The sequence below is a fragment of the Leguminivora glycinivorella genome, chromosome 19 (assembly GCF_023078275.1).
Source record: "Leguminivora glycinivorella isolate SPB_JAAS2020 chromosome 19, LegGlyc_1.1, whole genome shotgun sequence".
Classification (NCBI taxonomy): domain Eukaryota; kingdom Metazoa; phylum Arthropoda; class Insecta; order Lepidoptera; family Tortricidae; genus Leguminivora; species Leguminivora glycinivorella.
The window spans coordinates 14,188,010-14,203,465 of record NC_062989.1 but is presented as its reverse complement, the minus strand read 5'-3'; the positions used below and the strand labels follow the sequence as shown (position 1 = coordinate 14,203,465).

Genomic DNA, 15,456 nt, shown 5'->3' with positions numbered 1-15,456 from the left:
CAATGAGACACACCTCGGACACTGGCCATCAAATATATGAAAGAGGCGCGTCCCTAGCACACAGTCTAAGCTCGTGTAGGTGAACGCGTACTACGCTTGTATGAGTGACATATGACAGGTCGACTGTTCGCGTTTTTGACAGGCGGTAACTGTGAGGTAACCGAGAGGGGGAGGGCGGCACTTTCAGCGGGGAGCAGGAGTGGCCATACTGTACGATAGTACTCTTTATTATACTGTGACTGAGAGATCATATCGCTACATCCTACCCACATATTCTTCTCAGAAGCTTTGTTCGGATACGGCAATAAAGCAAGAAGAGTAGGCCATACCCAATAATAGGCAAAGGCTCAATAACCCAATGGTAGTGGATGAAACCAGAATTAATTATTATAAAATAGTTCTAACGCCGTGTCTTGCGTGGGCGACGGTCGCGCGACCATCGCGCGACCGTCGCCGTCGCGTCTCATACTTCCATATCGATAAGGTTTGATTTCGTATGCGTCGCATCGCCGTCGCGCGACCATCGCGCGACCGTCGCCCACGCAAGCCACGGCGTAATGTTATTTAGCAACATGGCATGTAGTCATATACTTATATATTTGACTTTACATATATGACTTTTTATTAGAGAGTAAATTAAATGAATTTGTTATAATTTATGTACGTACCTACATACATACATATAATCACGCCTGTATCCTATAAAGGGGTAGGCAGAGCACATAAACTACTAAGTTTCCGTGCCACTCTTGGCAGAAAGGAATTGAAAGAAATCCAAATTATGACATTGCAGTGACAGGTTGCCAGCCTCTCGCCTACGCCACGATTTAACCCAATATCCCACAATCGACTTCTATGACACCCACGGGAAGAAAGGGGGTGGTGAAATTTTTAAGCCGTCACCACACAGGTAATTTATGTGATTTTAGGAAAACGTGTTGTTGAGAGCAACATATCAAAAAGCAATAAATGATGAGCAAGCAGACTGATTAAGAGGATTACTTAGTTAAACGACTAGAATAGCTGGAAGCCCCAAAAGATAAATATAAATATTCTTAATATTAACCCAGTACAGCAAGATTCTTCACATTTATTCTTAATAAATGTGAAGAATCTTGCTGTACTGGGCCCTATTCTTGAATGTTACTAATATAAGAAGTAGTTAAGTAGGTGTACTCTCAAATTGTATAGGTACAATGACTACAGATAAACTGATATTAAATTAATATGTTTCGTGAAATGGACCCCTGCTACCCTTGGACAGCTTTTTTGCTCGTAAGGAAGAAAAAAGAGACCCATATCTCACTTGATACGCAAAAAAATTGAACTGGCTTTAGCTTAGAATGCTTTTGTGCTTTCATAAACTTTAATTTAATCTCTTTATTTACATGAACATATTTACATAATTATATAAGAAACTAAGACTAAACTTAAAAGCTAGCTAATGTCTAAAATAGGCCCTTGAGGCATTGTACCAAGGATACTGGCGACATTTCCTTTTTTTTTTCCTTTATTTGGGAAACAAACAGCATATAATAATACAAAAAGTTAAACATAAATAAATCATGAGCCAAAACAGTTTCCACTTATAAGCTAACACACAATTCCTTTGCTCTGAAAAACTATACCTATTTAGAAAGTTGTACATCAGTAGTGCACTGTACTTATATATTACAATCTAGCAGGACAAACAGGCGTTAATGATTGATTAACAACTAATAACATGCATTACAAAATTTTGTTTAGGTTTATGAAAGTAAGAAAAAAAAAAAAAAAAAGTGGGGAGAAAGAAAGAAAACATTACCTATTATTAACATTATTTTCTAATCGAAACTCTTTCCTCGCTGTAACTTTAATTAAAATAAAACAATACGTGTCTACATACTTTATTGACTTTTAAACAAACCATTTTAAGGTAAATGACTTTTGATCCATTCAGAATATCTGGCCACTCTAGTGTACACGGTGCCATAAGGCCCAGCGCAGTTCTCCTGCCGACGATATGAGACTAGACCGATCAGGATATTGTTGTAGACTAAGGGCCCTCCGCTGTCACCCTGCATAAAAAATAAGGTTCTAATAAAGAAACTTAAAAAAAAATCCCGACTAATAACCTCCTCCTTTCTTTGAAGTCGGTTAAAAACATTTCATTATAATAAATTCGAATTTCTACTTTATTAATGCAAACTTTGCTATTCCAAACAGAATATAGATATGCCTTTCAAGAATTCACTCCGTTCCCGTAACATCACTGGGTCTATTGTCCCGGATTTGAAAGTTCACATTTTTAACACATTTGTTTTGAAGTATGTTGCGATGTGGCTAAGACATATCGTTTGCCAAATCTAATGATTAATTTCGAATTGGTTGAATCGATTAGGCCCTATGTATAAGGAGGCGCTTAAACAAATATACGATTTCTATCAACTTACTGAAATGTCATTTGAATCGAAATGACAGACTGCCACAGCACTAGTTTAAAAATAAAAATGAATGATAAATGCCATAATAAGTAAATCCTGCGTGATAAATTAATATCGTAAAATACTCACTAATGAAGATCTGCAAAAATGTAACATGTGCTAGATTATGTTTAAAGTAAACGAAATATTGTTTTTAAGTACTTGATTTTTTTAAATATTATTACAGGATTTTATTTAAAATTTCATTAGGTTGAGCGAGTTGACGTATTGTGGAGGCTGTCATGTGTCAAAATGAGGTTCTTACAAATCTGGGACAATAGTTTTATGTATCGTACAAAAGTGCAGAATTTAACATAGCCATGGTGCATGTTGTTATAGTATAGGTACATCAATTTATATAATTAAATACTTCACATAAATTGAACTTTAAAATAGTGACGTCAAATATCAGCTGTAAATACGATTGGATATGTCAGTGACAAAATTGTCATTCTTCCAAACAAAAAATTCATTATTATGACATATCCGATCCATAACTGGGCCATTTTTTTCAAAGTGGTCCAATCCACTTTTTTTGTAAGATGGGTATTTTTACGCGTTTAATACTCAGAAACGCGAGCTCTTTCGATCCTGATAGGAGAAAAAAAATGTCCCAAGATTTCCATAAATTTTTTCGAGCCTGAATTTTTAGAATTTGTGTCCCCCCAATTAGTGTAAGTTGTACAGTTGAACATAAAATCTATCTAAAAATTTACTTTTTTCACATTCTGAATGTAGATTATCGCTTTAAGTTTATGTAATTAACACAAAAACAATATTTTTATTGAAATTTCATGTTTAATTATCGTCACAAAACTGACAGTGAGTTAATTTTTGTTAACAACTTACGCTAATCGGGGGGACACAAATTCTGAAAATGCCCTAACACGTTATCTTACATTGCAGGTTCCCTCGCCTTTGGTCCCGGCACATATAACGGTGTTCAGGGGGCAGTACCATTCTGGCAACACTTGTATAGTTACTTGGCGAAGGGTCGTTGCTGCCATAGACTGTAAACGTAAACACATAAAATACTTACTATAATCTTCAAATCATTACGTTTCTAGATGGCGCTGTTTCGCAGCCTGGAAATGGCCAAAATCATATTTTCCCCAAATATTTTTGCGCGTTTTTATTTTTTATAAGAACAAATGACATGCTTTTTTATTTTAATAGAGGTATCATGATATCACGTCAATACACATTGACAATACACATTTAAAAAAAAAAGAAAATTGTAGGCATCATCAGTGTAATTATGATAGTATTTAATAGATGGCTCTTAATGAAAATTGTAAACCCTATACATATAAATAATCATTGGTTATAAAGAGTTTAAAAATCTCAAAAAAAGTAGCCAAAATTTTAAACGACCTGCCTCCACCACTAAGAAGTAATATGTCCCAAAATACATTTAAAACGAAACTAAAATCATTATTACTTTTTAGATGGTATATAAAATAAACGCTCCTAATATTGCAATTTCAACGGTTACGAGTACCTACCCTGTCATTGCAACGAAAGCAAAAAAAATATTATTAAAACAAACTTACACTCTTTTCAGTTTTCCCCCACCCGGTCACATTGACCATGGTAAAAGCATCCAGCTCGAATCCCTCATCAGGTATTTTCACCGCAGCCATCCTAGGCCCAAACTGTATAGATTTGACCAGTTTTAACAGACAAATGTCACCAAAGAGTTTGGAGTCGTCATAGTCAGTTCGAGTTATTCTTGCGTCCACATTTATGAAGTCCCCTTGGTCCAAGTGGTCTGATCCGATGGATACTTTCACGGATAAAAAATCCCTGTTGAAATATTTATACGCTGTCAACCAAAACTTGGCACAAATTTCTTAATCCAAAATATAAACCCCCTTATTCGAGCATTTCTTTTTTCTTTTTGCCAATAAAAAAATTTTGATTGTTTTAGGGAATTTTAGGTCAATTGTACTCAGAATCACGAGTACTTTCAATCTCACTGGGAGACAAAAAGTGTCCCAGAATTTCTATACATTTTTATTACTTTCCTCTTTTGTTACCCCATACAACATGTACGGAAAAGAAAAAATCGTATGTGACATTTTTTTTGACTACTAGGATTGAAAAAGCTAGTAATTCTGAGTAGAAATAGCATATTTTTTTGTCAAAAATATCACACTTCATAAAAGTGGCAGAAAAAAAAGAATTGCTCATTCATAAACGTACTCTAAAGTTATCAAGCTGATAAAGTTTGTTTTCATCACACTCGCACATTAAATATGATTTTACACGCAGACGGAGCGTGAGTTATAGAAAAATCGTTCTCCCAAGGGAGTTATGAAATTTCTAGTACCGTATTTAACTTTTTTTTTATTTTTACATATTTTTATATTGCAAGTGTGATGAAAAACATTGTGTGTAACTCGGGGAGTATGTCGTTAGTAATATTCAAGTTCCTCCCCTTGTTGCACAATGTACTATTGTCCCTTTCCGACGTAGGTTTGTTTGATTAAACAGAAAGAAAAACATACATAAATAATAAAAACAATGGCACACGCCAGAAACAGAAGTCGATACGGTAGGGGTCAAGAAGATTTAAGACGATACGGTAGGGGTCAAGAAGATTTAAGACGATACGGTAGGGGTCAATTCTCCATACAAACGCTCTCGACTATTTCCTCCTTGGTTTTTGAAGATAGAGCAATGATTTTTTCAACACAGATTGTTATTATTTTTATCTGTGTCGGACCGTTTTGATTTTTTTGATATTCTGCTTTTTAAAGACTCTAGAGCCAATCAAAAATTTCTAAAAACGGCCTTTTTCATTGTGGCGCAAAAAAAGGTGTGATACTCAAGATTGGTAACAATTAACCAAAAAAGCTAAACGGTCCGACATAGAATATTTCATTGTTATTCAGATTCTCAAATTTCGTTCCGATTGATTAAGTTTTGAAGGAGGAAAGAGACGAGAGCGGAACCTGGATTTTAAAGATTTTTTTGAAATATCTTATGACTGAGTTGTTCTTAATGGACAATTTTTTTTCGATAAATCTAGTTAATAACACTTGTATATTTAACTACAATTCCTAAGTTGAAAGGGGCTCCTTTCCATTTTAGCATTTTCGCTACCGTATCCTCTTAATTTTGTCAACAAACTTTGTTTGCTCATTAGCACATCGTTAATTAGATTTTCAAATGAATTTTCTTTATGACGACAAAAAGCTTTGAAGTCGATTTTAGATCCTATTATACTCGTATGCATTTTTAATTCAAAAAGGTATAATTTGATACTTATTTCCATATGAAATTACGCGACAACGAGCACTAGACGATCTTTCCGTACTCAGCGCGTGGGGACGGTCAACCCGCCGAGCCTTAAAAAAAGTTATTTTTATCACATAAGTTTACTTTAATTCACCAAATTATTATAAAAGCTGTTTTTCAGTTTGTCGGTATTTTACAGGTTGCACTTCGGGGATTGTGCTCAAGAGCTTATTCCTCTCCACCTGAGCGAGCTCCATCGTTGGCCACCACGTCTTTGCTTCGACGAGTTCGATTCGTGGCCATAAGTAAGCTCATTTGTACCTGAGCAATTCCCGAAAAGGTTGTACATTTGGATCACGTCTTTGATTTTGATAAAAAAATTTACGCCGTGTCTTGCGTGGGCGACGGTCGCGCGACCGTCGCCGTCGCGTCTCATACTTCCATATCGATAAGGTTTGATTTCGTATGCGTCGCATCGCCGTCGCCCACGCAAAACACGGCGTTAGGCTGATAGAGTCCATGATGCTGAGCAAGATCCACTAAGTTTCCCAAAATGTGTTACCGAAAATGTATAGAAATCTGGTAACAAAAATATAAGGTTTCATACAAACTACCTAGGACATCAGCCCGCCAATTTTTATCAAAATCAAAGACGTGATCCAAATGTACAACCTTTTCGGGAATTGCTCAGGTATAAATGGGCTTACTTATGGCCACGAACCGAACTCGTCGAGGCAAAGACGTGGTTGCCAACAACAACTTTTCGGGAATTGCTGACCTAATACATAGAAAAAATCCACACAAAAATACTCCCTAAATATATATTAATAAGTACTCACACAGCACAATGAGCAGCCGTCAAAACAAACTTCTCATGAATAATAGAACCTCCGCATTTGAATCTGAACACCCAATACAGGAAAGTACTGGCGTATACTCCCACCATATAGGGGGCATCTTCGATAGGGATCTCATGCCCACCGTAGATACCATAATTATTGACGGTATTCGATTCTAAACCTGAAAATATTATAAAACAAATTAAAGTAAATGAAAGGAGTAAAAGCTTAGACCCAGCTCTGGGAGGATGTAATATCGGCCCAAAGTGTCAACGAATCTAAGAAGTTAGACAAGCACAGTGCTACTAGACCAAGGAATATAATACTCACAAAGTCACAAAGAATATAATTGCATTAGACTTACATATATTGACCGGGATAATATAGACCGCTATTACCTTTTTGGTTTTCATTGAGGTCCCGGTATTTCGCCGCATTTGCATGCATCATGATCACGTGAAACTGAAGACAGCGGGTGGATGTCAAAGTGGTGTGTTGAACATTGAACATGACCAGTGGTAACGCTGAGAGTAAACGCAGCCGACGCGCGCGAATGTAGGTAAGTAGATCGCGCGCCGTCTATGTCAAAGCAACTTTGAACTTGCCGTCTTCAGTTTCCCGTGATCATGATGCATGCAACTGCGTCGAAAATGTCGAAATATCGGAAGCTCAATAAAAATTAAAAAGGTAATCACGGTCTGTATACCGGTCAATATAAGTCTAATGAAACTAAAATCGCCGTCAATAGAAATTGTCAACAATGTAAACAAACCATTCTATAAAATATCAATATTCTAGCACAAGTTTATTGTTTTAAAGGTTGTGGATCATAATGTGAGATGAATTGATAAATAACACACGGATTTAGCCAGTATCTGATGAGTTAGAATGGAAATTAAAGAAATTTTGACTACAAGGTTTGTTTACATTGTTCACAAATTCTATTAACGGCGACTTTAATCGTGAATCATTTAAAGCACAGTGCTAATTCTACATAACACTGAAATCGCCGCTGATGACTGGATACTGGCATTATCAGTTATTTTACAAGCGCATGCCTTGCTTTACAAATAATAAAGAAGTAAATTCAAGCAAATCTTGTCATTAAAATAAAGGCGCGAAATTTTCTATGTCACGATAAACCTTCGCTCTGCATTTTCAAAGCTGAGTAGTGACAAGATATGGTTGACCGTCTATATTAGCTAATTTACTCACCAGAACCCCATATCATTGGTAACACCCACAAAACGACGACCCACAGTACAGCCATCGCTAAACTTGCGTGATAAAAACTGCCACTGATATAAATTTAAATTAAATTTTGAACTTGATTGTAATAATGATAACAGTATTGATTGCTAAATATAGTCATTTTTTTGATAATTGTAGGTACGAATATGTAATTAGTAAAACGCAGATATCTAAATACCTAATATATAAAAGAAAAAACTGACTGACTGAGATATCAACGCACAGCCGAAACCGCTGGTTCTAGAGATTCCAAATTAGGCACGTAGATTCCTTATAAGGTGTAGAGGAGCACTAAGAAAGGAGTTTTCAAAATTCACATCTTAAGGGGGTGAAATGGGAGTCCAAAGTTCAACGTTTGAATAAGATTACTTTTAAATACGTGGGCGAAGCCGCGGGAAAAATCTAGTTTCAAGTATGCGTCATGAAAGTTTATCTTCTATTTATTCATTTTAATTCTTAGGCTAGGTTTTATAATATGATTATAAAAGTAAAATACAAAACCACATACAAAACAATACAAAATATATAAACACATTATAAAAAACCTAACCTAGGGTGCCGCCAGCAGCGGGGCAGGGCCCAAGCTGCCGGTGGTTAGGGCTGCAGAGAGAGGAACCGTCGGACTATACGCGCTGTGTCCAAGATCACCGCCTTCTGCATCTGGCCCTTGATCCAGCCACCTAGCGAGAGTCTCTTAAGATGTTGGTCGAGACTCTTCGCTATGAGACCGTTCGCTGAAACGACTATCGGAACAATGATCGTTGATTCAACATCCCACATGGCGGTTATCTCGTGAGCCAAGTCTAGGTACTTACTGGACTTGTCCTTCTCGGCTTTCACGAGATTCTCATCATGGGGGATGGTAATGTCAACGAGCACTGCCCGGCGTTGCAGTCGATCTATCTTATCTTCTATAATTATTATGTACCTACTTATTTCAAAAAGTTTTTTAGATATTAAGCTTTTCGATCTTAACAAAGTTACACAATTTAAGTTCATTATCTTTCCCGGTTGAGCATTTTCGCGAAAAAAGAATCAAAAACTTTTTTTTTCTAAAATAGATCTGGCTCAGTCGGTAGTGAGCCTGCCTGCTGAGCGGCGGTCCTGGGTTCGAATCCCGGTGAGGGATTTATTTGTGTGATAAGCACAGTTATTTGTTCCCGAGTCATTTATGTTTTCTATATACATATATAAGTATGTATTTATCTATTTAAGTATGTATATCGTCGCTTAGCACCCATAGTACAAGCTTTGCTTAGTTTGGGGCTAAGTTGATCTGTGTAAGGTGTCCCCAATACTTATTTATTTATTTATTATTTATTTAGGTAAATTTAATGTTTTTCCTACTCAGAATCCTACTAGGAAAAAAATCGTCCCAAATTTAATTTTCAACTTCGTTACCATTTTTTAAACACTTTGTACAGCGGTTACAAAGTAGAAAAAGTATGCAAAATAATAGAAAATTTTGGGACCAATTTTTGTCTCTTGTTTTTTGTGCTAGATCGAAAGGGCTCGTGATTCTGAGTAGGACAAACATAAAATTTACCTACCTTAGAAAAAATAATATTTTTGGTGATTGTTCTCGCGAAAATGTCGTACCTATTAGTAGCACATCTAACTAAATAAATAAATAAATAATAAATATAGGACATTCTTACACAGATTGACTGAGGCCCACGGTAAGCTCAAGAAGGCTTGTGTTGTGGGTACTCAGACAACGATATATATGATATATAAATACTTATATACATAGAAAACATCCATGACGCAGGAACAAATATCTGTGCTCATCACACAAATAAATGCCCTTACCGGGCAAATACAAGAAAATAAATAATACAAGATTTAAAGCAACCTCTTTGCAACTTGAAGATAATTGAATAATCGTCTAAAGCAAGACAAGGCTAACATTTACCCGAATGGGACTGCAGTACGTTAAATAGTAGATGAGGCTAAAATTACGAGCCGCACTAATGAAGGAGTGTACCGCTGTCAAATTTGACTGCAGAGTTGGCTGTCATATTTTATGAACTTTATTAGCAAAGGGGGTTAGAAAACCGACATAAAGAAAATCGTGTTTTTTTTGTGTTTTCCGTTAAATTCGACACGTCGTTAGGTTCATTATCAGGAACCATCCTGTATATCACTTTTAGTTAAATTCGCAAAAAAAATTCATCGTTTTCATACATAATAAATGAATTTATTAGTGTGAGAGACCCTTAACCGTTACATTCAAGCTAGTGTCAAGTGATTGACGGCACATGTCAAAACAAATAACATTAGAAATTGGTAAAGGCTGTCACATACGTGTTAAGTAATTATCTTAATTTTTGTAATGTCGGCATGCAGTTGCCAGTCAAGATGCAGTTAGATTGCAGTCCGTATGTCTGTATCAACATTTAGAATAGATTGACGGATTAACTCGCTTGATGCCTGATATTTATTTTAGCCTTAACTTTAGCCCTAAAGGCAAAGATGTCTCTGTCTTACACTTATTTGTTATATGCATATTATCAAAAATATAGACTACTAGCTTTTGCCCGCGGCTTCGCTCGCGTTAGAAAGAGAGAGAAAGTAGCCTATGTCACTCTCCATCCCTTCAACTATCTCCACTTGAAAAATCACGTCAATTTGTCGCTCCGTTTTCCGGACAAACAAATAGACACACACACTTTCCCATTTATAATATTAGTATGGATATCGTATCACCTGCGCTATTTTTTTGCAGTTTAAATTAGGTTTTGTAACAGTTCAATTACGTAATAGTTATTTGTTATACAAGAGTGCAAAGTTGTATTTTAACGCCGAGTGTGGAATTGAAAAACGAGCAAGCGAAAGGAGTCACCACGGAACCACCAAAGAACCACGAGCGAAGCGAGTGGTTCGAGAATAGAATCCTGAGCTTGCGAGTTTTTCAACACACGAGAAGTAAAATATATTTGCACTCGTGTGTAACACAAAAATTTTCCCTTCACTATAGCGAGGAAACTACAACGCAAAAAATGCGTCTATCACTGCTTCCAGTAGTTTCACAGGTAGTAAATCATCTTTATTACTTGATTCACCTACTTTTATCAATTTTAAAGCAGTTAATTAGACTTTAGTCAAGGTCAAATTACTTTACCCACTTGTGGATAAAATGCGTTTTTACCCGCTGGTATTAATGTTTAATGTTTAATGTTTAATGTTTATTAGGGCACAAACGGTACAATTTATCTTATAAAATAATGTTATCAGTTAATACAAAAACCAATGAAGATGCCACAAGTTGCTAATGCATTTACGTGTACGAAATCGGAACGAAATAACAACTACATCTAGATAACAAACATTTGTCGGCAATATGAATAAATTCAAACATACAAGAAAATTGCTTACGGATAGAAAGAAACAAACTAACATTACATTACAAGAATTACAAGCTATTCATTCAAAACACTAAGTACCATATACTTAAACTTACCTAACGGAATGTTAAACATGTCTATGTGTGAGAAAAGATTATTATTGAACTTACACGCTTTATTAATGAAGGAATTGGATTTATACCTTTTTCGTGTAAAGGGAATGTGAAAGAGTTTGTGATGTCGTGTGTTCAAACGAGGAGTTCTAAAACAAATTTTACTTATTAAATAAGGGGAGTCAATACAATTGTTTACGATTTTATATAGAAAAGTTTGATCCTTTAGCGTGCGTCGACCTTCGAGCGAAACCAATTTTCGGACGTTATGCGGCTGGCTGGATTTAGAGGCTTTATAATTTAAATGTTTCGTAAGTTTATTTTGTATAGCTTCTATGCTTTTGATGTAGCATTTATAACTAGGGTTCCAAACGGATGACCCATATTCAAGAATTGGCCTGACTAAAGAGTTAAACAGCATTTGTAAAGTATCAGCTTCCTTAAATTCTTTAGTGGTTCTCAAAACAAAGCCAAGTAGCCTGTATGCCCTACTTGTTATGTTCTCTATGTGGTTACTAAAAGATAATTTGCTGTCTAAGTGTATGCCTAAATCTTTAACATCAGAGACTCTACGTATTTCTTCATTATTTAAATGGTAGTTGAAGTATATGACCTGTCTTTTTCTGGTAAAAGTTATAATGTGACATTTTTTTGTGTTTAAATGTAAATAATTTTTTTGGCAATAGGTGTACAACCTTGTCAAATCTTCCTGCAATGCATGACAGTCATCGATATTCCTCACTAATTTCATAATTTTTTTATCGTCAGCATAAAGTAGGCAGGTAGATGATTTAAAGACTGAAGTAACGTCGTTTATAAAAATGTTGAAAAACAAAGGTCCCAAATGCGAGCCTTGAGGGACGCCAGAAGATACAGGGATAAAACTGGAACAAAAGCCTTTAACCGCCACTGCTTGACTTCGGTCGCGGAGGTAAGAAGTAACCCAGCGCAGGAGGTCTCCATGCAATCCAACGGACTCCAATTTTTGTAATAGTAGAGAGTGGGATATTTTATCAAACGCCTTGGAATAATCTGTGTACACGACGTCCACCTGATAACCACCACCACCTGATTAAATGACAAAACACGTGTTTCCGAGCTAGTGAGGGGAAAACATACAAATTACAATTGTCTGTAAGCTGTAAACATAGATTAAATATAATAAGATCATACCATCCCATACATTAAAATGCGACCGCCTAAGAACGCACATACACTACACCACACATAGATGGCGCCACAAAAAATGCCTTGTTGCCATCGATTATTTGTAGATTGGCGTTAAGTGTCACTTTCTAGCCATAAATCTATGTCAAAAGCACACCTCGGACACTGCCGATCAAATATATGAAAGAGGCGCGTTCCTAGCACACAGTCTAAGCTCTTGTAGGTGAACGCGTACTTTAGTTGTATGAGTGAAATATGACAAGTCGACTGTTCGTTTTTGACAGGCGGTAACTGTGAGGTAACCGAGAGGGGGTGGGCGGCACTTTCAGCGGGGAGCGGGAGTGGCCATACTGTACAATAGTACTCTTTATTATACTGTGGTCAAAAGTGACACTTAACGCCATCTACAAGTATAATCGAAAGCTACAAGACATTTTTTGTGGCGCCATCTATGTGTTTTGTAGTGTACATTGCGCGTTATGCGGTCGCATTTTAATGTATGGGATGGTATGATCTTATATATTTTAATCTATGCCGTAACGTCAGGTCTGCTAACTAACTCGAGTATGGGCCTAATTTTGACAGCGCCTACATTAGGTTGGCGCCGTAATTTGGTCCTCATCTACTATTTACAGTACTGCAGTGCGACTGTTATTAGCAGTAATTCACTGGCTTTATTATATAGGGCGCTGTCTCACTGGCGAGTGTGCGAGTTGAAAGCAAAGACACTGACCGAAATTCTCCCGAGAACAGACAAAATGGAAATATATATGGAACAGATAAAATAAGCAAAGACACTGACCGAAAAAATCCCGAGAACAGATAAAACGTTTTTTGGAAGTTTAAAACCTTTTTGTCGCAAACTCGACGCATACATTTTAATCACTTAGTAAAAGAAATAAGATAAACTTATACTTTGTATATTTCATAATAATATTACTGAAATATAATAATTGAATGACCGGCAGTAAAAGTCACTAAATTCCCAAAACACATTATTTGAAGAAAAGGGTAATAGTTATTTGTTATACAAGGGGGTAAAGTTGTGTCGAGAAGTAAAATACATTTGCACCCGAGTGTAACACAAAACTTTTCCCCTCACTATAGCGAGGAAAGTACAACGCAAAAAATGCGTTTACCACTGCTTGCAGTAGTTCCGCAGGTGGTAAATCATCTTTATTACTAGATTCACCTACTTTTATCAATTTTAAAGCAGTTAATTTGGCTTTATTCAAGGTCAAATTACTTTACCCACTAGTGGATAAAATGCGTTTTTACCCGCTGGTATTAAAGGACAAAACACGTGTTTCCGAGCTAGTGAGGGGAAAAATAAACAAAATATTCGAGGTTTGAGTGGTCAAGCTGACCCCTAAATATGTACATTTTGAATGACAAAAAAAGACGATGAGTGACATGAGATGACGACTATATAAAAAAAAATGGCATTCTGTTTAGTCCGTCAGGTAGATCGTCCGAAAATACTTTTTCTAATTAATGAAAAAATACAAAGATATAAGCATCAAAGTTCCGGAGTGGGAGCTTGTGACGTCACTTCTAAGCCAAAATTGTACCTAGGCGTGACGTCACGCGAAACTTCAACGCTCTGTACAGACGTTTTTCGTTTATGAGAAAAAAGAAAAAAAAAAACGTGTCTTAAACTCTTTGATAATCTAACTGACGGACTAATTAGTTTTTTTTTAGTCGTCTCGCCTATTCACAGTACGAGTATTATATTGTAATATATTCATATTCATAAAATATTCATACGACGTGTCGTATACGAAAGCCTCGAGTCGGGAAACGGGATTGAAACTTTGCAACCTAAGGCTTGGACATTGCTGTAGCGTCAGCAAAATAACTCAGGCAATCTAAATAGACCTCTAGGGCCACTTGCACCAACGAAAATGGAGGGTTAACTCGAGCGTTAACCCACCATTTTATATGGAATTTGACAGATGACAGCCCACTAACCCTGGGTTAAGTGGTTGGTGCAAGTGGGGCTAAGGCCCACTTGCAGCAACCGGTTAACTCAGGGTTAGCGGGCTGTCATCTGTCAAAGTCCATAGCATTCGTTGGAGGAAGTAGTTTTATTTCTTGCTGATTTCTTCAACCAGCAGGGTTAGTGCGTTTTCACATTATCCGACCCGATGTCGGATGTAAGAAGGATTTCAAAGACAAAAATCAAAGATGGCGGCTCAAATATATGGGATATCGGTCCTACATCCGATATCGGATCGGATAATATGAAATGATTGGCGCGAGAGTATGTAGAGATAGACAATCCGTCCTTAAGGTGCTGTCACACGGGCAACACAATTAATTACCAGCAATTTACATACCATTGCCGCGTTTGCTCCATAGTTAGTTGGTGTGTATTGAACAAACTGGCAATTGTGTTGCCCGTGTAACAGCACCGTTATACGAGTATCATGTTGTTAATACGATTAGAAGAAGACGTGTGATCTATCTCACGACGATACACTCTCGCGCCGATCATGATGTGTAAGGGTGCTAGGTAAAATTTCAGGTAATGTTCTAGAAGATAATGGCGTGTTGTAAGCGCTTGTGGCCTAGCGGTAAGAGCGTGCGACTTTCGATCCGATGAAGAAGAAGAGAGGATATCCAGTTTGATATTTAATTTTTACATATAAGTAGAATTAATTAGTTCCCCAGAAAAAGTTATCCCAAATGGTTGAGTCCTAAGACACCACCAATATTTATATTTTTATTAAAGCAAAAATACAAGAAAAATACACCTCCTACATGACTAAAACACTTGGAATGTTAGTCCAGTAACTTCTGCCAACTAAGCCACGTGTGAATTTTTCAAGTCTCCTAAATGCCTTTATGTGTTTATATAAACATTTTTGTTAGATAAAGTCGTTTTAACTGTAAAAATTCCAAATAAAGACGGACCAGAAAATAATTTAGAAAATTAAATTGCTGCTAACGTTACTGACCAAGATGAATTGTGTTACGGAATCATGTCAACGCACGCCTTGCATACGAATCCGGTGGCTTCCCGCTCTGATAA

The 15,456-nt window shown here is 36.6% G+C and overlaps 1 protein-coding gene across 1 annotated transcript; it reads right to left on the bottom strand.

Annotated features, from left to right (window-relative positions):
• Positions 1 to 1,876: 1,876 nt before the first annotated feature.
• Positions 1,877 to 7,831, bottom strand: LOC125236838 (chymotrypsin-1-like). The gene is made up of 5 exons (XM_048143774.1): positions 7,760 to 7,831; positions 6,545 to 6,725; positions 4,016 to 4,268; positions 3,362 to 3,472; positions 1,877 to 2,057 (listed from the first exon to the last, which is right to left on the bottom strand). The coding sequence occupies exons 1-5, from the start codon at positions 7,812 to 7,814 to the stop codon at positions 1,911 to 1,913; spliced, it is 747 nt and encodes a 248-aa protein (XP_047999731.1). The 5' UTR covers positions 7,815 to 7,831; the 3' UTR covers positions 1,877 to 1,910.
• Between the last annotated feature and the right edge of the window lie 7,625 nt (positions 7,832 to 15,456).